Genomic DNA, 22,564 nt, shown 5'->3' on the forward strand with positions numbered 1-22,564 from the left:
TCCATCCATCCATCCATCCATCCATCCATCCAAATCTAAGTTTTTTTTTCACATCCAAGTTCTCCAACTTTTGGAAACTTCTTTCAGAAAAGTTATTTTTATGATGAAGTTCTCAATAAGCCTTTGATTTGTTCTGACTTTAGGATTTATGCTGCGAAGGAGAAATTTCTTACCGGTTCACCCTGGTTTCCTGGTTCTCCTTTGGTTCCTGGACGATTGTTGTTACGTCCCGGTTCCCCCTGTGAAACAAACCCAGAGCTTCGTCAGCGTGAGACGGAGACCTGACGCTGCATCTGACCTCCAGTTAACACTCAGTCCTGCCATCTTCTCCATCCTCCTTATTTACATGCTATGCATGCTCCTTGAAGCCCCCCTGGGCTCCAAGGAGCATGCATAGATCATGCATTAAAAACCTGCAAGCATGCCGAAGTCAGAGCACAATAACTCCTACCACTGATTTAAAACGGCTAAAATGTCACTTTTTATTTTTGCATGTAGATATATTTTCAGGAGTTATATCCTTCAACAGGTGGATAAACCAGCTGCAGAGAAACTATATTTGTTCCTTTTACTTGTGTATTTAATATGATGATTACCCAGGTTAAAATATAGAGCCCAGTAATTAATCTAATGTGTGCCGTAGATAATATATAGAAATAAATACATTTAAACGTTTTGAGGGAAGTATTCTGAAACATCAGTTTCCTGCTCATTTCATGTGATATTTAAATATTAACTGCGGTTTTGCTGCAGCGTGAATTAAATGAATCAGATCCAGTTTTGCCGGCTGCCGCTCTGCACCACTGGCAGCAGAAATGGTAAATCCTCTTAATGATCATTATAATGGTTGCATATTTGCTGCCAGGGCCGGATTTAGGAAATTTGGGGCCCTGGGCAAAGACAGGCAGGGGGCCTTCTGAATTGAGAGCTCAACATATAAAACAGCCCCATTCTCCAGATAGAGAAATGTTAATAGAATAGACATCCATTATCTGTTCTAGGTTGTGTCCCTCTCTTCTTGTCCCTTTTCTTCTTGTTTTCCTCTCTATGTTTTGTACTCAGCTGACTTTTCATGCTGTCTCTAAAGGAATGAAAGATTTTTTCCAAGCACTAAGCTCACTTAGCTGATTGCTCCTTCCTGTGTTTCCAAAAAGGCCAAAGTAAATAACCCAGTCCTTCTTTTCACTGTAGACAAGCCATGATCTGCTTATCTGTTCTCCATTTTTCATTTGGATGAAATAATAGCTGCATGAATCATGACAGCAGACAAGATAGAGGAGAGCAGGAGGCGGGGTTACCAATCTACTGGCTCTGGAGAGCAGAGTTCGCTGCTTTTAGATGTTGTCTCCAAAGTCTCCAGTAGCAGAAAAAAAGTCTCTAGATTTGGCGCTAGGAGCTTTTTAGAAATCAAAGTGCTAGAGGGGTCTGAAAAGTGGCTAAATATAGCGACTAAAGCGCTAAGTTGGCAACACTGCTCTTTGCATGGTTTGTTTTCAAATGGTTTGCTGCTGTCTGTTTGGACCTTTCTGAACATGTGCAGCAAATGGACTGATCCAATATGGTGGACGCTGAAGGGGGGGGCTGAGACACACTTAATATTATCAGCGTTCTGATGGCATTTTAGCAAAAGGGTTTTTATCAAAAACATAATTAATGTGCAGAAATAAGGAATGGTTGTATTCTCCATACATGGAAACAGAGTTTTATGGTCATCATTACCTAGGTAACAGTTACCTAGGTAACTGCCTAGTATTGCCTAATGGTAAACCCCCCCTGTTAGCTGGGCGGAGGTGACTCCTTTAGTGAAGCTGATTTCAGCTACAGTCAGCAAATATAACACTAAATCTGAAACTTGGTTTTAAAAAATGTTTCACAAAAGTCCCACTTTCCACTTCTGTAAAACTTGGTCTCCCTAAAAGCTCTCTTTTTTTAAGTTTTTTAAATTCTGATAAAATGTAAAAAATTAATTATGCAAAAAATAATTTGTTTATTTAGATCATAAAGCTCCTTTTTTGTTTTAAAAGTTTTTCAAATTGTCATTTTCTTCTAATTCAATTTAATGAAACTGAAGCTCTTTGCTTCCAATAATAAATGAATGAATTTCTCTCTCTCTATTTATCTTATTGCATTTTTCAGGATCCGGTCTGCTGGTCTATAAAACGAATGAGTTCCAGGAAACAGAGATGGAGGATGATGAGATCTGAACGTTCATTTCTACAACCATAGAGACAAGAGAGAGATGGAGAACATACCGGATCTCCTCTCAGGCCTCGTTGTCCTTTCAGCCCTTTCTCCCCTCTGGTTCCTGGGATGCCCTGCGGATGAGAGGTTCCTCTGTTAGATCAGTCGCTTTCTGCAGATCTGTTCTGTTTTTCCGGATCAGAAGATCCAGATCTTCAGACGCTGAAATGCTTCAGGTTTTGCTGCAGAGAGAAAAGGTTCTGTTAGCAGAACAAAACGTTTTGAAGGTTTTTTTTACCGCGCCTCCAGTGTCTCCTTTTTCTCCTTTCATGCCGTCTTCGCCCGTTTCCCCCTGGAGACAGAAGAGAAACACCGATGACTATAAACCACAGCGATCTTTGCTAATAACCTAAATGATCAGGATGCAATAAGGAGCAAACATCAACAAATCAGACCGATGTCATCATGAAAGAAAAAACCTCTGAAATTTTACTGAACAGAATTTCGTTGGGATGTCTTCCTTTTTAATTGGGAACACATCTTTTTAATTATAGTGGTAACTATGCAAGGCTTTGTTTTTATGATAGTTTTAGAGATTTAAAGAAAAAAATATGCATTTTCAAGTAATTCAGCCAGCTTTGGACGAGAGCAAAAAGGTCTACGCCTCGTTCGGACTTTCTTCAATTTCAACAATAAACTGCATTGATTGAAAAGGTGAATAGTTCATATGCTTGAATGTGAATAAATGATTGGTGCAGCTTTTGGAAAATTATAAAGATCAATATCTGGCAGCTCCTTCTCAGATCTTCCCTCCGTTGATGCAGCATGTTTGAATCGGGTTGTGTTAACTCTAACATGGTGCTAAACTCCAGTGATTCACAGCAGAACCTTTAGAAATGCATTTTCAGGTCAAACTGATGCTTTTCTAACCAGTCAGTGAGGTTAGTACGGAGTGGAAATAATAGAAAGTAGGAAAAAATCTGCTGGCTCTGATCAGGGGCGGGTTTTGGAAATCTGGGGCCAATGCCTTTTAAAAAAAATGTTTTCCTTCCGCTAAACTTTCCATTAAGCTGCAGGGATACAGCCGTCTATGAACAGCAACCCTCTTTAAACGTTTAAGGTTTAACTACTTTGATAAAGGTGGCAGTTACGGCACTACAAGGGATCACTTTTAGGGATGCACTAAAATAGATCGATACCGCGTCAATATATCAACATATAAAAATATGTCAAAATTTCGTGAATTTTCGGGGGATTTCGTAGCATAACGATGACATATAGCAATATTTCATTAGTAAAAGAGATTGATATGGTGTTTTTAAATGGCAATATATCAGCATATGAAGATATTGAGATATTTTAATGGATCAATATTTTTTCTCTCGTCTTTAGAAGTTTTCAAGTCTGTAAAAAAGAAGTTTTTGAAGAAGAAGAAGTAGTATATATATATATATTTTTTTAGACTTTAGAAACTCAGAAGCTGATCAAATATCGGGTTAAATATCGGTGGGGTGGCCGATGTCCGATATTCAGTTTTAAGACCGATACCGATAGGGGGCCCATTATATCCTGCATCCCTTTTATTGAATTTAGTTCCTAAAATCAAAGACGTTAATTAATTAGTTCTGCCCACCTGCTCTCCATTTATTCCATCCAGTCCGTTTTCTCCATCTTCACCCTGAAACGGCAAAAAGAGTCTCCAATTCAGCACTTCTCTCCAAAGCTCTACATCTCGGTTTATATAAATTGCTTCAGTGACTCACCTTGCTGCCAGAGAAGCTGTGAGATCCCTGCCAATGGAAGCAACACATCTGTTAGAAGGCGTCTCGCTCAGCTTAGAAAGGAAGAAGCAGAGAAGTCCTGGGAGGAGCTGCACAACCTTAACAAGCTGATTTATTTTCCAAAACTTTATTGCCTTATAGCCTTTATTTTAAGCAATTTCTCCCACAGCGTCGGCAGGTTCTGTGATGGATTTTTTTATGGTATGACCCAGGCCCTGACTGGTAATCTGTGATTCCAACATCTACCCGGTGGGCGGGGCCTAATGTCAGTGTGCGAGGGCCGGCCCTCCTTAAATCAGACACTTCCTCTCCCGCCAAAGCTCCTAGCCTGGTGAGACCATCCTGATCTCGCGAGCTTTCAAGGTTTCACTCGCTAATCAGTCTGGAGACTCTCCGTTAAAGAAAATTTGGAGCCGTTCACCAAACGAACGTCCAATCAGCGTTGGCTTTGAGGCGGGTTGAGGTGTGACGCAACGAGAAGCGCGACAGTTCAGTCTAAAGAACATGGCGGCTTCAGCCCATGAAACTAGCGTTAGCGTGGCTATCGAGCAAGTTTTATGGGAATTACAGAGTATTTCTTCACTGAAAGAAGAGCAAAACACTGCTCTGGAGGCTTTTCTCAGAGGAAAAGATGTTTTTGCTCTTCTCCCGACTGGTTTCGGCAAGAGTTTGATCTATCAATTGGCTCCTCTTCGTCGTCGCTCTGTTAGTACGTCATATGCTTCGTTGATCTGATTGGTTTATTTGGCCCGTCTATCACCAACATAGGCCAATCAGCTAACCAGTATTTTCGCCCCTTCCCAAAATTACTTCAACCGAAGGTTTCCAGATGGATATGCGGAGCAAATCCATCTGGCGGAGTCAGGTTAGGAAGCTCCTACCTGTGACAGTAAATAACTGAAGGAGCTGAAGCAGTAATCCAATGTTAACTACCTAAATGATGCGTGCAGTATATATAGACCCTTCCTTGTGAAAGATGGCATATGGCGTCATTTTCTATTTCTTCAAACTGTAAAATCCTTCCCACAAACTAAATTATAATAAAACAAAAATGCTTTCTTTAAACCAAACTACGATGTTCCTCTTATCTTTGGCAAATTTATGTTTGAATATTTGCACACACAAAAATTTTGCAGTGCATGATGGGGTTTTGCATCTAAAGGCTAACGTTTCCCGTCTTACGTTCATTGTTGCCCGGTTTGGATGTTTCCCAATCTGGGAGCTTAGGATACCAGTGTGGACCACTTAGATTTAGTCCATCGCATAGAGTCAAAGTACATCGTGTAAAATAACAAAGTGTGTGAATATGTACGCTGGAGTATTTAAACACCAACAGGTTTTTTTTTTCCAGGTTTCAGGTCAGGATTGTTGCAGCTTTTCTCTCTCCATCCACCAGGAGACGTAGCCTTACCTTCTGTCCTCTGTGTCCAGGACATCCCTGGATCCCCTGGGGTCCAGGTAGTCCAGGAGGTCCTCGTCTGCCCTGCAACAGTCAAACATGTGGAATTAACAGCAAACTAAGACTAATTCAGTAAAACCAACTGTAGACTGAATTACTTCCAATAATCATGCTGTGTTTTTTTCTGTACTACATATTTTAGAGTTGAACAAAATGACCCTTAAAAAAGCCACGTTTTACTTACACAGTAGCAGCTATTCAAAATTTCCCCACTTTTCTTGTCTGATTCCCAACAAATCCTTTTTAAACATAAATCTTTGTACTAAAATATTCCTTCTTTCATGATTTGTGGACATTAAGATCTAAATAGAAGCGCCATCTCCTGGTCAGACCTTGTAATTCAGTGAAAGGATGGAGTCAGAGGAAAAAATTTGCAAAGGGGGGGTCACTGCAGTGGCTGGGAGTTGAAGGGGATTCTGCTGGGAGCTGAAGGGAAGCGAGCTGCCATCCAGCTGGTGTTTGACTTTAAAGGGCCATTTTGAATGGCTGCTACTGTATGTTAGGTTGTAGGTAAATTCCCCTACTTCCCATCCCCCCACCCCCATCCTCCACCCTGTAGCCCTGGGAGACAACTTACAGGGGACCCTTCCTCTCCAGGATATCCGGGGTGACCCTTCTCACCAGGTGCGCCCTGTAAAGGAAATCCAGAAAAGTTCAGAGGCAGAAACTTCAGCGTGTTTTAGAAATGTCTGCAAAGATCTGATTAGAGATTAAAAGCAGAAATCCGTTCCATGAAGCTCTCTGTTCTGGAGCCGATCTGAAGGCAGCATGAAGTTTCAGCATCTGCTGATTCCTGAGAGCCTCCCATTCATTCAGAAAGGTTATTAAAAACAGTTTGCACGCCTCAGTGCTTCATTTTATACATGCGTTTACATGGAAGTGATTGGAAGGCCTGATTCCAATAATATTGATGAGTTTATAAAGCCTTTCTGAAAATATAATGTAGATTGCTGCAGGTATCACCTCTTAAGTTGAAGTAATATTTGAGCCTTTAAAATCTAAATGGTGGGTCAAAACAAAACTCGCTATGTTTGCTATGATTAATTCAATTCAATTCAGTTTATTTATATAGCGCCAAATTCACAACACATGTCATCTCAAGGCACTTTACAGTTCAACCAGATCATACAGTCAAATTGATACAAAGTTACATATTTGGTTACCTTTAACTTTATTTGGTTATCACTTTACTTGGATTTATCACTTTACTTGGATTTATCACTTTACTTGGATTTATCACTTTACTTGGATTTTCACTTAACTTGGATTTATCACTTTACTTGGATTTATCGCTTTACTTGGATTTTCACTTTACTTCGATTATCACTTTACTTGGATTTATCACTTTACTTGGATTTATCACTTTACTTGGATTTTCACTTAACTTGGATTTATCACTTTACTTGGATTTATCGCTTTACTTGGATTTTCACTTTACTTGGATTATCACTTTACTTGGATTTATCACTTTACTTGGATTTATCACTTTACTTGGATTTTCACTTTATTTGGATTTAGTTTTTACATATGCATACTGTAGATATACCTACAGATATATATACAGAAGAGCTATATGTGTATATATTTTATCTCTTTTTATTCTTATTTCTTTATCTTTATTATATTTTATAGTTGGATGTGTGTATATATTGTATAAAACTGTAACTGGAGCATGTAACAAAAGTAATTTCCCTCTGGGATTATTAAAGTATTTCTGATTCTGATACCTTAATCCAGAGCTGTAGCCAGAAAATGTTAGTAAGGGTGCCCAGGGAATAACCAATGCAGACTGAGTGCTGGCCGAAAGCAGATAGGTGTCAGAACCTCAGGATTAATCTACACGGTTCCAACAGGAACGACCACATATTTTCTAAACAAAGACTGACTGTACTTTCCTGCAGCCTTTGCTAACAAAAAGACCCATATTTTTAAACATCCATGCTGTCTGAATTAAAGGTGTAGTTGATAAAATTTAAAAGTTTGACTTCTGGGGCGAAAATCTTATTCATTGTCATTACTTACCTACTTCTATCAAAAATTGTTCTGCATAAAATCAATATTTAAAGTCGTAGGGAAGCAGCTTTTCCAACCGTTGCATTTCCGAATTCTCCCAAGTGGTGCCCGACTTTACACAAGTGAATAAAGTGAATGTGATTGGTCGATTATCAAGGGGGCGGGATTATTGTGGCGGAAAGTTCACAAGCAAGTTTGGTTGTGGCCGGTTTGTGGGAAGCATCTTGCTAACCAGTTAACATTTTAGTGCTCGCAGGTTCCCAATGGGAAATTCCATTGGGACCAAGTAGCACTAAATTGGTGACTTAGAAACGACGCTGTCAAGGAACGCTATGGACAGCGGAAACATGCAAGAGGAGGAGAGTTTAGTGTCGGAGGTCGTGGATGAGTCTCCTCCGTCCGTCATCCATTTTTTATTTAGAGGAGGAAAGCGGGGACGAAGATGTTGTGGAAGAGGACGCCAGGGCGGCAGAAGCTTGGTTTGGTGTTTGAACCCTTGCCTCGCAACGCTGCCAGTTCTGTTAGCTCTACGCCTGCCGAAGACACAGACGTCCATCCCCGTGAACACTGGGACGCAACTCAATGGGAAAGGAAAGGATTCTGATTTCAACCGTTGCGTATATTAGCTGCGACACATGAATCAAGATGCTATGACCGAAAAAATTTGATTGACAGATGACCGTTGATATATGATTGGCTGAATTTAGGTGTTCAGGCTGACGTAGAACTAACTGGCCTGCAGAAGATAACAAAAAAAACACATACAATATGGTCTGATAAAGAGAACATTTATATACATGTTTAAGCCACAATGATTTCATATTTAAATATGATTTCCCTACGACTTTAAATCTACTAATATCTACATTAAATTGATCGCTTATTGTTAAAGTAGTTATTTATCTCTGATTTCACTGAAGACTCCTAAATGAGTTGCAAAGACATCATTTTCTCTTTACCCCATAAGAAAAATATATAGTTCAGAACGAGCAAGAACTCTGTATCTTTTAATGTTAGTATAACGATGTGCATAATCAATCAGGGTTTTTGTTGTCAATTTTCTTTTAATATATGAAAAATAAAAATGCTACATAAGTTAGAACATTCCTCTTAAGAGTATTACTGCTGTCACCGTCTGTATCAGAAGGAAAAAATGGTAGGGGTGGCCATTGATTGGCTGACGGTGGCTGTGGCCACCCATCTAGCTACGCCCCCGCCTGGATCCACAAACAGGTAACATAAACTCTTCAAGGATCAGGATCACGACGGAAATACAGAGTTACGCCAACTAGAAACCACACTAAAGATCGCAATCGTAAAATAAATAATGGAATTGTATAAAAAGAATACTGACGATTGGGACGATCATGTCGTCTTGAAGATCTTTTACACTCACCTTATCTCCTGGTGTCCCAGGAAGACCAGGAGGCCCCGGGGTTCCATAGCATCTACAGAAAACATTGCAGCAGATACGTTCTGCTATGGCGCTCTGCAGGAAGTCACAAAGAAAATACTCAGATCATTACTGTATATATATATATATATATATATATATATATATATATATATATATGGATCAGGCAGTATACCACCAACAGGGATTACAAATCTGCCAATGTCTGGTTGGTGCCTCATTCCCTCTTTTCTAACATGACAATGACTTACAAGTTCTTGCAGGATGACGCTGCTGATGCTCTGCAAGCCGATTTTCAGAGGAGCCTTGTAGTTGTGTGCTCGTCCAAACTCAACCATCAGGAGCTGGAAGGCTTGAGCACTATCCAAGGCCACAACAAGCAGAGCGCTGACCCCTGCAGACAATAAACAGCAGAGTATTGATATTTGTTGCTGTAACTCAGGGAGCTGTTGATCCACTGGATCAGGCACTTCATATCAGCGTAGTAAATAAGGAAAGGTTTGCTCATATTCAGAATTCAAACTTCTGAAAGTACTTAAAATATGAAATTATTCCACTCTGTTCAATAAATGATCAGTGTTTTTAATTCAGAGTAATTTTCATGTGAACGTGCTTTACTGGAGGCATCCATGTTTGTCAAAGAACACTACTGCCACCTACTGGTTAGTGACGTCACGGTGCGGTATCGGCTGTTGATCAAGTCCCAGTGCTGTATCTGGTGTTTGTCACAACGCGCTATTATCCAAGTCATCTTGAAAACATTCTTCTTCCAAATGTTGGCTACATATTACGGGTTTTTTCTCTGGCCAGAAGTTCGATGGCAAATCCTCCCTCTTCAAGTTGGCGATCCAACGACCAACCCGTCCGTGGAGGATCAGGAATCAGAAAGGTGGAATAACTCTTTTTTTCACTTTTACCCGATGTATTCCAGCATCCAGCTGCCATGCACGTGGGCATTGTCAGTTTCACTATAGCTCTGGTGAATTTCAATGGTGAAGTCCTCTGGAAATCTTCAATAATTGTTGTTGATTGCAGATGTGTCTAGTAGTTCCCATTGATTTAGCTTGTAAAGCGGGGAGAATGGCGCTAGGCTTACCGCACCGTGACGTCACTGCTGGGGCACATAAATCTTCCCCCATAGACTTTGGTTAAAAGTTGTCCATGTGCAGCAGCTCCTGTTCAATACTAAAGATAGAAACATCCTGGAAAGCAGCTCTCCTGCACCCAGAGTTGAAAGCAGCTTTATTTGCACACCACCTCCCTCCACAGCGCTGACCTAACAGTCATTAAAGAGTGGCTGATTGACAGGTTTATAGAATTATTTAGCATCCAGGCTAGGCTAACTGCATGCAGCGAGGCTAATGCTTTATTCTGCTTTCCCTGCCTTCCTTTTTAAACATTAGGATCTGACCAAGCATGAAGTAAGACAGCTAGGACTGATTTAAGCACTCCTCATAAAAGTTTTATAATGTTGTTGTTTTTTTTGTTGGCATTCATATAAATATACTGGTGCAATACCTTAGTATACATTTGATTGGTCGTCTATTTAGAAGTGGAGAAAACCCCACCAGTCGCCACTGATGGTTGTCCTGATCCGACACCCTTCAGTGATTGCTAAATGTTCTGTAAATCAGTTATAGTCCTCGTTAGACTGCCTCTTGTTCTTCCCCTGCACAGTCTGATGAAGATGTTCCCAGGATCAAAGAGTTCTCCAGTTGGAAGAAAAATCCTGTTTGCTAATCATCAAACCCTAAACTACTTTTAACTAAAAAAATTAAACTGAAGTGAAATCAGATGTCAGAACATACAAAGCTGGAAATATTACCAGAGGTCTTTAGCCGCTCAGATTCCCGCTTCAGCCTCATCACGTCTTCGTCGAGTCCATCAGAGAAGATGATCAGAACCTGATGGGAAAAGATGATCTCATCAGATTCTTTCATGGGTTTGTTGTTGAGAAGCATCACCAGGCTGTAAACCTAAATAAACTGAAAGAGTAAGAAAACTTTGATCTAAATACCACCTAGATTCTACTTTTAAAACAAATTTTTTTCGGTCAAAGTTAAGAAGTTTAACCAATAAAAAAATGTAAACCAGGAACTACTCAGATCCTGCCCAGCAGCATCTCCAGCTAGTGCGCTACCACCATGGTCATTCAATACGTTTTTGTTATGTTATGTTGGGTTGGTACCAGATCCTGCTAGAAGATGAAATCAGTGTCTTCATACAGTTTTTCAGCAAAACCAGGAGGTGTTGTGAAATGTTATGGTAGAGGCCTGCATCAGAGGAAGATGGTGCGTTCAGACCGGGAGAGTTTTGGCCGTCAAGGCATTTTACATTCAGAGTCTATGGGGGACAGCGTCCGAGGGTCAGGAGCGGTGCAACCAGGTGGGGTATTTTTTGGCATCATAGCATCCAATGTTCAATGCTGGAGTTAGGTTTATTCAATGATGATTATAAAATTAATGTGTGTGTGCTTATAAACATTGAAGCAAGGAGATGATTCACTCTGTCTTATGATTCAGTTAAGAGGAGAGCATCCTGTCTTATGACCTGATCAATTGTCCTTTCAGAACAATACTCTGTTTGTAACCATGTGTTATGTTCTGTTAATAAAAGACGAATGCAGGAGGGGGGTCGTTGAAAGAGCTGGAAGTTGGGTTGGACTTTTTCCACTCCTGTAGGAGTTGTTTGAATCTCTTTCCTGTGTGGACTCAGTTTCTCTTTTACAAACCTACATTTTTTTAAACTAACAGCTGGAGTTCAGGAAAATGTACTTTAGCTGCTGAACGCCACAGCGTCAACCAATCAGATAAGCTGATCCAGCCCTCCTAACACCAGACATAATTTAGAATTGTTTTTTAGGCCAAATCTGGTCGGTCCGCCATAGTCTGGACTATTTCAGACTATTTCAGGTCTGGAGTCTTGAAATAGTTGTTGAAACTTGGGCTGTGTTTGGTCGCTCTGATATTGTCGGTCTGGGTTTGCATCGTCTTTTCAACAATCTGAAAATTACGGCTCTTCATCTTTCACTTTTTAGCCAAATGTAGATGTTGTTTGGACTTAAATCATGTACATCCATCCATCCATCCATCCATCCATCCATCCATCTTCTTGGTCCAGCTCCTCCAGGGGAATCGCAAGGTGTTCCCAGGCCAGCAGAGAAACATAGTCCCTCCAGCGTGTCCTGGGTCTCCCCCTGGGCTTCCCCCCGGTGGGACGTGCCTGGAACACCTCACCAGAGAGACGTCCAGGAGGCATCCTAACCAGATGCCTGAGCCACCTCAGCTGGCTCCTCTCGATGTGGAGGAGCAGCGGCTCTACTCTGAGTCCTCCACAGATGACTGAGCTCCTCCCCCTATCTCTAAGGGAGAGCCCAGCAACCCTACGGAGGAAACTCATTTCAGCCGCTTGGATCCGGGATCTCGTTCTTTCGGTCATGACACAAAGCTCATGACCATATATGATGGTAGGAACGAGATCGACCGGTAAATCGAGAGCTTTGCTTTTTGGCTCAGCTTTCTCTTCACCACAACAGACCGGTACAGCGCACGCTTCACAGCAGACGCCGCACCAATCCGCCTATTGATCTCCCGCTCCATCTTCCCCTCATTTGTGAACAAGACCCCAAGATACTTAAACTCCTCCAATAGGGGCAGAAAAACCCAGAGAAGGCAATCTACCCTTTTCCGGCTCAAGGCCATGGTCTCGGATTTGGAGGCACTGATTCTGATCCGGCTGCGAACCACTCCGCTGCGAACCGCTCCAGTGAGAGCTGTAGATCACACCCTGATGAAGCCAACAGAACCACATCATCTGCGAATAACAGAGATGCATTCCTAAGGCCACCAAAACAGATCCCCTCAACACCTTGGCTGCACCAAGTAAATAATATTGTCTTTTCAATCAATTTTCAATCTGTACGATTTTTTTGCCCTTTTCGGGCTGATTTTCCAGTCGTGCGAGAATTCTTTGATCGGGCCGACTTTCAGCCTGATCATATCAGTGTACAGGGGGTAATGAGGGGCGATAGGCCTCTCACGACCACCTCCCGATCAGCAATCGTAAGGTCAGGATAAAACCAATCTTGTGAAATTCACTCGGCCATCGTAAGGTGGTCGTGGGCAAGTACAGTGTGAGCTGTAGCTGCAAGCAACGATTGAAAAAATCTTGCTGTGTATGCCCGGCTTAAGGGGAAACCCTCCAGTAAACAATGGATTTCAGGCACAAATGGAAGCTTGTGTGCCTGAAGATGAGGTCAGTAGAAGACATAGAAGATGGGTGTATATTGGGTTTTTAATAACAGGCCTTCTGCTGTTTGGAGTTGGCAGATACCTGGCATATTGCAAAATTCAAAAGATGTGGGGGGCTGTTCTGGCCATGCTGAGGCTGCCCAGCATGTACGAGGGGATCTGCAGAGCTATCAACACTTAAACTGAGATGTTAAGGGAGCAGAATCGCAAACTGAATGTGATGCTTGCAAAGGATGGTCCTGTCTTCTCGACAGATCAGATATTCTAAAGTATTGAGAGTTCAATAAAGTTCAATAAAGTTCTCTATCACATTTTTAGCCAATGGCGGTCAATTAAAAGTCAGAACCAAAAAAACAAACAAAAAACCCTTTTTGATAGAAACCACAGCCTCACCTTGACAGCTGCTCTAGACTCAGACCGGAACTTGGCGTTGAATCCACTCAGCAAGGCAGAGTTGAAATATGTGGCCTGGGACCAAGAAAAGGTCGAGGTTTTCATCAGAACTTCTGGGTTGAAGGCCTCAAAGTTTGTGTCTAACAAGTAGCTGCCATCGGGACTCATGATGCTGAAGGAGATCTTGGTCTCGATTGGAGGCAGGTTACTGAGGTCATTCACGATGGAAATGGAACGGACGATTTCCTGGAGGGGACTAACAATTCTGAGCAGTGGCACATTAGGGGCTTGAGAAATATCAAATACAATGGCGACATCGATGGTGCAGTTTTCAACTAAAAAAGGAATAGGAGGCAACTTAATTTCCAGCAGGTAAAATACATTAATCTGATGAAACAGAAACAAATTTCTCATCTTACCTAGAGGAACAGGAGGAAGAGTAGGAATAACAGGAGGAGGAAGAACCTCATCACTGCAGATAGCCTCCGACACCCTCTTCTTGAAACTTGGTAGGTTCTCTATATTACCGACTTTAAAAATCTTCCGTGGGTCCCCAGTAATCTGCAGAAGCTCGGTGTCATAGTAATCTCCAATTGCTATGGCTATTACATCATCAGCAATTTTCCTATTCCTGATCTCATTGCTTACATCCTCCACGTCGTCATAGGAATTACCATCTGAGAACACCACCAGGGTCTTGGGCACTGTGTCGCGGCTGCCTCGTGACGGGCTAAAATAGTCCTTCACAGAGTTCAGGGCCTTACCGAGGTAGGTGCTGCCTCCTAAATATCTCACCTGGCGTATGTGATTAGCTATGTCCTGTTTGTCGTAGTACCTATTGAGGTAAAACTCATCTTGAAAGTTTTCACTGAACTGTGCAAGTCCAACATGCACAGTCTTCTCACCAATCTGTAAGTTTTCCACTAAATCTCCTGTGAAGTCTTTCATGATCTTGTGCTGTGTTGTGTTGATGCTGCCGGAACGATCCAACAGAAAGACCAAGTCCAATTCATCGCAATCTGCCAAGAAAAGCCAACGCATCTTAGGTAAATAACAAGCAATTATCCAATGATTATTATTCATTAATTATCCCTGTAGGGTGACACTGTGTGTGCCGTCTCTATTCAGCCATTCTTACCGTTTTTGGTTTGGTTGCAGATGACTTCAGTCATGTTTGTGTAAAGAGTTTCAAGCTTTTCGAAAGTATCAACGTAGAAGACAAGGGATTCATCGTTTCCAGCTATGGTCAGTAGCTGATCCATCTCTGCGCCCTTTACTCCAATGCTCATGACAGAGACACCGTTTGCTCGCAATGCATCGGAATTGACTTTCAGCTTCTCCTTGTCATAGGCAACCCCGTCTGTGATCACCATGAGAATCTGAGGAACCCTGAGGTTTCTCCGGCCGCCATTCATCTCCTCAAAGAACTGCAACGAGTATTCCAGAGCTAGACCAGTGTAGGTTGAAGCATTTGGTGTCACCATACTATAAATGGCTTGACGGACTTCTGTACTTGAGGCATACTGGTTTAGACGAAACTGGACTTCGGGTGTGCTGGAGTAAAGAATGGCTCCAAAACGTGTAGAGTCCTCACTGACTATGGTCTGGTTCACTATAGACTCCATAAAAATTTGCATGCTTCCGAAGCGGTCTGCTATGCTTTCTGAGCCATCCACCAGGAAGATAATGTCAGCTCTTTCTACCTTCTTACAATCTGTGAGAAGAAAAAAGAAAATAAATATTAACTTGTGTGACACAAAAAAACATGAATTCTGTGATGAACATTCAACCTGATTGATAAGAAGACAGAGGGTTGTTACTGTAAATTCATTTAACTTCATTCAACAGCAGCATGACACAATAATGGTCCAAACTGTCTGTGACCAAAAATTTCATTTAAATTCTATTCAGTTTATTTCTATAGCGCCAATTCACAACACATATCATCCAGTCAGATTGGTTCAAAGTTTTCTATCTAAGGAAAACCAGCTGATTGCATCGACTCATTGACTCTTCAGCAATCCCTCACACTAAGCATGCTTGTAGCGACAGTGGAGAGGAAAAACTCCCTTTGAACAGGAAGAAACCTCCAGCAGAACCAGGCTCAGTGTGAGCGGCCATCTGCTGAGGCCCACTGGGGTTCAAGGAGACAGAAGCAGACATAGAAAAAGAAGCATAGATACATAAGGCAACTGTGAACTTTAGATAACCTTTAATTGATTTATCTGGGGGATTTGGAAGTACCATAATAAGATGCCATGTTGTAATTTGGTGCCATATAATGAATGTTCAGACCTTAGGTGTTTCTCTTTCTAAAGAGGTTAAAAGTATGAATATTTACATTTTTTGAGATGCACCTATAAAATATTTAGAGACAGAAACTTTCTGAAAAAAAAAAGCTTTGATAAAACAAAACAGCAGTTATTGCTGTATTCATGATTCCCGGTCCAGTCTTACCTCTTTGTGGATCGCAGAACTTCAAGGCCAGCATGCTGTCCAGTTCTTGTATTAGATCAACCTTTACTTCATTAACCACTCTGTCTGGAGGTCCGCTGATCTCAGTCAGCTGGCTGTAGCTACCGTCCTGGGCATCAATTGAAAAGATAACCACTCCTTTTTCCCTCAGAGCCTTTGCAGGACCTCTGATTTCGTCCACTGCTTCACTGAATGTTATCAGCACCAGGTTCTGCATCAGACTGGGTCGTCCTCCCTGCGAGGCAGCGAAGTACCTTGAAACCTCACTGAGGGCTCGTCCGGTTTGAACGCCTCCATATAACTGGTTCATCCCATCAATGGATCTCAGGATTTCGTCTTTGCTACTCTTCAGAGAAAACACTAATTCAGGGTTAGTGCTGAACTGCATGACCCCCACATGAACGCCGTCTGGGCCGACAATAGACTTGTTGATGACAGATTTCATGAACTCTTTCATTTTCCTAAAGTCCTCCGCAGAGATTCTGTCAGAGCTTTCGGTCAAAAATATTACGTCGCTGGGTGAATCCTTACAAACTGGAAACAGAAGAAGGAGAATGTCAGTTAGTATCTGGTAGTGGTAGCACATAGCGCTGTAAAGCCCTGCTTTAACACTAGAACCACCAAGGCCATCATTTTGACGGTTCTGAGATTTTAAAGGGTAAGTACTTTATTTATATTAATCTTATGTTGCTCTATTTTTCTTCATTTTCATGTAGCTTTTATTAACAGAATAAAAACGTAAAAAATTAAGATGGCTCATTTTTGGCGCCAGTGGACGGCAGCCTAGCCTCTGTCAGTGAGCCCTAAGGCAGCTGTAGTTACAATGTAGCTTGCCACCATCAGTGAATGAGTGAATGTAGTGTAAACAGCTTTGGTCAAGACCCCTACTTGAAAAAGTGCTATAGAGTAGTAGCCATTCAAAGTTTCCCCACTTTCCTTGATGGGCCCTTGGCTGGTCCCCTACGATTCCTTTTTAAACATCAATCTTTGTACAAAAATATTCTTTCTGTCATGATTTGTGAACATTAAGATCTAATGAGAAGCAACCCTGTAATTCAGTGAAAATGGGGTGATATGCAAGAGGCGGGTCACTGCAGTGGCTGGGAGTTGCAGGGAAGCTGGCGTTTGACTGGGATCGGCCATTTTGAATTAGCCTGGTGAGACCATCCTGATCTCACGAGCTTTCAAGGTTTCACTCGCTGATCAGTCTGGAGACTCTCCGTTAAAGAACATTTGGAGCCGTTCACCAAACGAACATCCAATCAGCGTTGGCTTTGAGGCGGGTTGAGGTGTGACGCAACGAGAAGCGCGACAGTTCAGTCTAAAGAACATGGCGGCTTCAGCCCATGAAACTAGCGTTAGCGTGGCTATCGAGCAAGTTTTATCGGAATTACAGAGTATTTCTTCACTGAAAGAAGAGCAAAACACTGCTCTGGAGGCTTTTCTCAGAGGAAAAGATGTTTTTGCTCTTCTCCCGACTGGTTTCGGCAAGAGTAGCCTGGCTGTTAGTACGTCATTTGCTTCGTTGATCTGATTGGTTTATTTGGCCCGTCTATCACCAACATAGACCAATCAGCTAACCAGTATTTTCGCCCCTTCCCAAAATTACTTCAACGGAAGGTTTCCAGATGGAAATGCGAAGCAAATCCATCTGGCGGAGTCAGGTTAATTTTGAATGGCTGCTACAGTACAAGTACTATTTAGATTAAAAACCAAAACAAATGTAGTTTATCTGCTGATTTCCTCACCTGCTGAACCACAGATTGGTCTTAGAATATTGTCTTTGATCTGCTTTAGCAAATAATAATCCCTGATGTAAAATGACCGCTCTGAGTCCCCAGAAATCTCCTGCAGCTCAGCTTTGTTTGAATCCTTTAAACCAACAGCAAAGACAGTGACGCCTTGCTCCCCGAGTTTCCTTGCTGGTTCTCTGACATCATCGTCAGACTGTCCTGCGGTGACGAGGATCAGGTAGGTTGGAACGCCGGACGTTATCAGCTGGAAACGAGAGTCTATGGAATCCAGGGCTCCACCCGTCCTCCTCCCTCCCCCTTGGTGAGTAACCTTCTCCAGAAGCTTGTTCACATCCGAATCAGATGATTTTTTGCTCAGGTAGAATTCTAGTGTCTGTGAGTTAGAGTATTTGACCAGCCCAATGCGAATATTATTGAGTTTGATACGAAATGTTTTAATGAAGCCAGCGATGAAGTTCTTTGTGTCAGCGAGGTCTCTTTCAGTAATGCTGTCTGAGTCGTCAATGAGGAAGAAGATTCCTGCTTCGTCTTTCTGAGCGCATGCTGGAAACAGAGAAACGTTACAGGTTAGGATGATCCAGTGAGCATTTGATCAATTTAATGCAGCCATGCAGATACGTCAAACTTTCTGGAGAACAGATTGGTTTAATGTCTCTTAAGCAGAAACTAAACGTCTTTACAGCCCTGAAAAAATGCCAGATTCCAAACAATGCATCTTTAATTGCTCCAGATTCTAGCTGTAATATATGCACAATCAAATTTGCTTATTCTTAGTCATATGTAGATATTTAACCAGAAATTGAACATAAAATATGCAGAATTAAGAGAAAGAATAGAAGCCAAATGTCTCTAGGTCCCAAAAATCATCAATTAATTAGTTAATCTAAAGGTAACTGATGAAGCAAATTAATAATTTGCTATTTTCTCCCTAAATGCTAAACTTTCTATGTATTTTTTCAATCTTGGGCGTTTACATAGAGTATTCATAAAAAGACCAGAACTTGTCCAACGACAGCCTAAATCCTGGTTTATAGGTCGTCTTTGGTGAACACTCACGGGTGAACCGTATTTCGTCCGACGTTGGATGTTGGGTTGTAGACGGCGTACAAGCTCGTCAAACTGGCACACGGACACCAACAATCCTAGCTAGTTCTTGATCATACCTCTTACGTTGTTGTGTGGAATAACATAGCGTGACTACACTTTAAAATTGGGCATAAAATCTAAATATCTGTGTCACAGTGGCGGCCGGCCCATAGGGGGCGCTGGGGCACCGCCCTCCCTGATAAGAAGAGAGAAACGTAAAATATATTTTTAGAAATTAACTCATAAATGTCAGTTTTACTCTCTAGACTGTGTACCTATAAGCAAAACAAATTATATAAACTACATTTCCCTATCTACTGTCATTAATTTGTGGATTTCCACAGACAGACTCCTACCGTCTCTGTTCTGGGGGCTGTGATCAGACTGACCCACATTTGCAGAGAATCTGTCAATCATGTACTATTGCTAGGTGAATTTAATGGCCAATCAGCGTCTCAGAACTTTATGGTCTTGGGGCGCTGAAAATACTGCGCTTTAACAGGCTTCTGCACCCAAGCGCAGGTGCAGACAATTAGAGGGAAGATGGCGAACGTAACGAACGAGATGCAGCTTCCACCAAATTCGGTGAGATCCTTATTTATCTACCCGTTTGCCAGAAGAACATCCCTGTTGTAGGATATGAACATTTCATGTCATGGTTATTGTGACTGTGACGAATCCACCTCGTCGCTTAAAACAACCTCTATAACTTTGCGCGCCACACACACATTCCTGTTATACTGTGTTTGTGAGGACCAATACACTCGCGCTGAGACCAGTAGCTCCATGAACTTAAAACACACAAGCTGTCCTGGTTACCTGCTGCGTATTGAGGGTGCACACTTAATATTTCAGTGGGGTTAGCCGTGTGTGTGTGTGTGTGTGTGTGTGTGTGGGTATGTGGGGGGGGGTGGGTGTGTACGTGTTTATGCTACGGGGACTTGTCATCTTCAGTCTGGCTGCGTCTTTGCTGGGTTCAAACCCAGTTTGGTGTAATTGAATAAGTCAATGAATCTGAGTAAAAGAATTAAGTTGTAAAAATTATTTGTTTTTGTACATCAATTGTTTGTGGAGGTAATATATGGACAAAACTGATCAATGAGAAGAAATCAGAAATAAGAGAGCCTGAGGTGAGGGGCTTAAACTATTTAATGAGGGCTGTGGGAAGAAAAGCGGCAGCTTTTGTTTTCTGTTTCTTTGTTACATTGCTGGTAACTGGAGGGAGGCTGAGGCCCAGAGTATCTTGTACATGTTTAGTTTCTTTTGCACCCTGTTTTGAGTTTTTGAGCACAATAAATCACCAACACCGGTAACCCGACTGAGACTGGATTCTTGGAGGCCAAAGAACCCCGTCACAGTGACCCAAATCATCACTGTTACTGTTATTATATAGTAAATTAAATCATTACTGTTAAATTGTATGTATTGTCCAATTGTTTATTTGAATTCTTATTCCGGATTAGTTGGAGACATACACTAGGCTATATCAGCCCCACCAAAAATATTTTTCACCAGCCGCCACTGCTGTGTCATACCTGCAACAAGCTAACTGCAACACGCTAATGCGAGAGTATACACAGCCCTTAACTTATGCGTAATGCACGTGAAATTATGCGCAAACCAGTGTCCTGATGGGGGCGGCGATGCGCATTTAGGTGCCTGACCTGCATAAAAAGATTTCTTTGATCGCAGTATTAACCTAGCTGCTGTTTGCCACTGGCCTCGTGAGACCATCCTGATCTCGCGAGCTTTCAAGGTTTCACTCGCAGATCAATCTGGAGACTCTCCGTTAAAGAAAATTTGGAGCCGTTCACCAAACCAACGTCCAATCAGCGTTGGCTTTGAGGCGGGTTGAGGTGTGACGCAACGAGAAGCGCGACAGTTCAGTCTAAAGAACATGGCGGCTTCAGCCGATGAAACTAGCGTTAGCGTGGCTATCGAGCAAGTTTTATGGGAATTACAGAGTATTTCTTCACTGAAAGAAGAGCAAAACACTGCTCTGGAGGCTTTTCTCAGAGGAAAACATGTTTTTGCTCTTCTCCCGACTGGTTTCGGCAAGAGTTTGATCTATCAATTGGCTCCTCTTCGTCGTCGCTCTGTTAGTACGTCATATGCTTCGTTGATCTGATTGGTTTATTTGGCCCGTCTATCACCAACATAGGCCAATCAGCTAACCAGTATTTTCACCCCTTCCCAAAATTACTTCAACGGAAGGTTTCCAGATGGATATGCGGAGCAAATCAGGTTAGTTTGCCACCCGCCAAAAAATAAAATAAAGAAAGCAGGATTTCGTTGGCAGCAGATTGAGCGTCATGTCTGCTAGGAAGTGTGTTGGTGGTGGGCGTGAACGCAGGGAGGATCCATCACTCACCTTCTGGCTCACCCTATGATGGGGATGAAGTCTGGAGGAGAACTGACGGTTTCCTCCTGTGAACCCCCTTTATACCAAAACGCTGCCAATACGTCATTATACAGTAGCTAGAAGTTAGAAACACGTTCTGGAACACGTCGGATACCTTGATATGCGTTGGAGAGAAGTTCTTGATAAGTTACGCAGAAGTTACTCAGAGGTTTAGGATAAGCTAGACGCCACGACTGATGAGGAACTGATACTGAACGTATGTCAACCATCAGATAAACGACCTGGAACTGACGGCCCACGGATGGCGGACGCTGGCATATGTCAGACATACTCACCGTATGTCGATGTACCCATAACTGTCCAACATACGCCAAGGTTTCAAGGCACACGCTGGTCTAAATCGTCAAGGTGTGACAGAGGCTTCAGTCGCTACCTCCCGCTGCCGGCTAACTGGATAAAACAATTCTTATGGCTTTCAGTGGAAATTGTAATTAAATCAGTAAGTTTGAGATCAGAGCATTTTATGGAAAAAGTTTTCTGCAGAACGAATGTCATATTAAGGAAAGAAGAATTTGGCATTTTAACAAGAGTCTGTAGACGTTTGATATCTGCTTTAAACAATGGCTATAAATAATGAATAAACAACAAAAACCTGAACGTTCCCACCTTCTATGACGTCCTGGCTGTTTTTGAAGGAGTTGGTGGAGCTCTGGAGGATCGAATGGAAAAGGCTCTTCTGCATGATGTTTGTCAGGGCTTTCAGTTTCGTAAAACCATCTATCTCAAAAACATGCCTGATGCTGGGGTAAGACGCCAAGTCGTAAAGCTCTGCTGAGTTCACTTTTGGTCCAATTGCAAAAACTCGGACTCCAGCCCGTTGAAGCGCTACTGCTGCTTCCCTTACGCTATCCTGGGATCCACCATCTGTGATCACTACTGCAAACTTCTGGACGCCCTTCCTACTGCCTTTATCAAGGGTGAAGACTGAATCCAGAGCGAGACGCAGAGCAGCTCCAGTTCGGGTGCCACCACCCTGGAAACGGAGACGGTTGATCGACTCCAGAGCTTCTGTTCTGTCCTGAAAGCTGTTCAGATGAGCATGAACCGTGGGCCGATCACTGTAGGTAATGATGGCCACTCTGTCTTTTTTCTGATGGACAATCAAGCTGCCGATTATCGACTTCACAAAAGTACGGATCAAGTGGAAGTTGCTGGACCCAATTCCGTCCGACTCACAGATGACGAAGACGATGTCTGCAGAGCTGAATCTTGTGCTGTCTGTGAAAATAGTGCAGAAAGTTTATCATGATGTCTTTACTTAAACAGTTGAAATACAGAATTCTGCACCAGTAATAGTTCGCTGCTGAAGATGGGTGAGTTCAAATTAAATAGACAT

The 22,564-nt window shown here is 42.2% G+C and overlaps 1 protein-coding gene across 1 annotated transcript in view; it reads right to left on the bottom strand.

Annotated features, from left to right (window-relative positions):
• Positions 1–173: 173 nt before the first annotated feature.
• LOC119777412 (collagen alpha-6(VI) chain-like) overlaps positions 174–22,564 on the bottom strand; it is a gene marked incomplete at its 3' end in the record, with an annotated part of 27,971 nt that continues 5,580 nt past the window's right edge. Inside the window, exons 3-18 of the mRNA XM_038276280.1 lie at positions 21,835–22,446; positions 17,715–18,263; positions 15,949–16,500; positions 14,630–15,205; positions 13,911–14,510; positions 13,492–13,826; positions 10,674–10,752; positions 9,100–9,242; positions 8,831–8,923; positions 5,999–6,052; positions 5,374–5,445; positions 3,945–3,971; positions 3,815–3,859; positions 2,480–2,533; positions 2,253–2,315; positions 174–239 (exon numbers count right to left, since the gene is read on the bottom strand). Coding sequence (XP_038132208.1) covers positions 174–239; positions 2,253–2,315; positions 2,480–2,533; positions 3,815–3,859; positions 3,945–3,971; positions 5,374–5,445; positions 5,999–6,052; positions 8,831–8,923; positions 9,100–9,242; positions 10,674–10,752; positions 13,492–13,826; positions 13,911–14,510; positions 14,630–15,205; positions 15,949–16,500; positions 17,715–18,263; positions 21,835–22,446 — 3,920 coding nt within the window. The remainder of the gene's footprint in view (positions 240–2,252; positions 2,316–2,479; positions 2,534–3,814; positions 3,860–3,944; positions 3,972–5,373; positions 5,446–5,998; positions 6,053–8,830; positions 8,924–9,099; positions 9,243–10,673; positions 10,753–13,491; positions 13,827–13,910; positions 14,511–14,629; positions 15,206–15,948; positions 16,501–17,714; positions 18,264–21,834; positions 22,447–22,564) is intronic.

The sequence above is a fragment of the Cyprinodon tularosa genome, unplaced genomic scaffold (genome assembly GCF_016077235.1).
Source record: "Cyprinodon tularosa strain WSP-4 unplaced genomic scaffold, ASM1607723v1 ctg1238, whole genome shotgun sequence".
Taxonomy (NCBI): domain Eukaryota; kingdom Metazoa; phylum Chordata; class Actinopteri; order Cyprinodontiformes; family Cyprinodontidae; genus Cyprinodon; species Cyprinodon tularosa.